The sequence below is a fragment of the Penaeus monodon genome, chromosome 34, assembly GCF_015228065.2.
Source record: "Penaeus monodon isolate SGIC_2016 chromosome 34, NSTDA_Pmon_1, whole genome shotgun sequence".
NCBI classification, from domain to species: domain Eukaryota; kingdom Metazoa; phylum Arthropoda; class Malacostraca; order Decapoda; family Penaeidae; genus Penaeus; species Penaeus monodon.
Genome location: NC_051419.1, coordinates 30,924,519 through 30,924,775, shown reverse-complemented (window position 1 = coordinate 30,924,775; position 257 = coordinate 30,924,519). Strand labels below are relative to the sequence as shown.

General features: G+C 63.8%; 1 protein-coding gene across 1 annotated transcript in view; it reads right to left on the bottom strand.

The window, feature by feature from the left end:
• The window catches only part of LOC119594883 (heparanase-like), a 6,950-nt gene that overhangs the window by 2,887 nt on the left and 3,806 nt on the right, over positions 1 to 257 (bottom strand). Inside the window, exon 3 of the mRNA XM_037943958.1 lies at positions 49 to 227. Coding sequence (XP_037799886.1) covers positions 49 to 227 — 179 coding nt within the window. The remainder of the gene's footprint in view (positions 1 to 48; positions 228 to 257) is intronic.

Genomic DNA, 257 nt, shown 5'->3' with positions numbered 1-257 from the left:
CCCAGCAAACAGATCGGATAAAAACAGAAAAGCATCGGCCAAACCTACAGGATAAGGGTTCAGATCCTGATCAAGCAGAGCGTAACACCCGTCATAGAGGGTCTGGCGGGCGACGAGGCTGATCCCGCCGCGCGCCGCCACCCCGAGCTTGTCCAGCCACAGGAACCCCCCGGCGAAGGCGTTGCTGAGGCCGGGGGCGCCTCCCCCCCAGGCCGAGCTGGTTTCGGCTGGGGGTTTGCAGGGGTTTTCCGGGATGG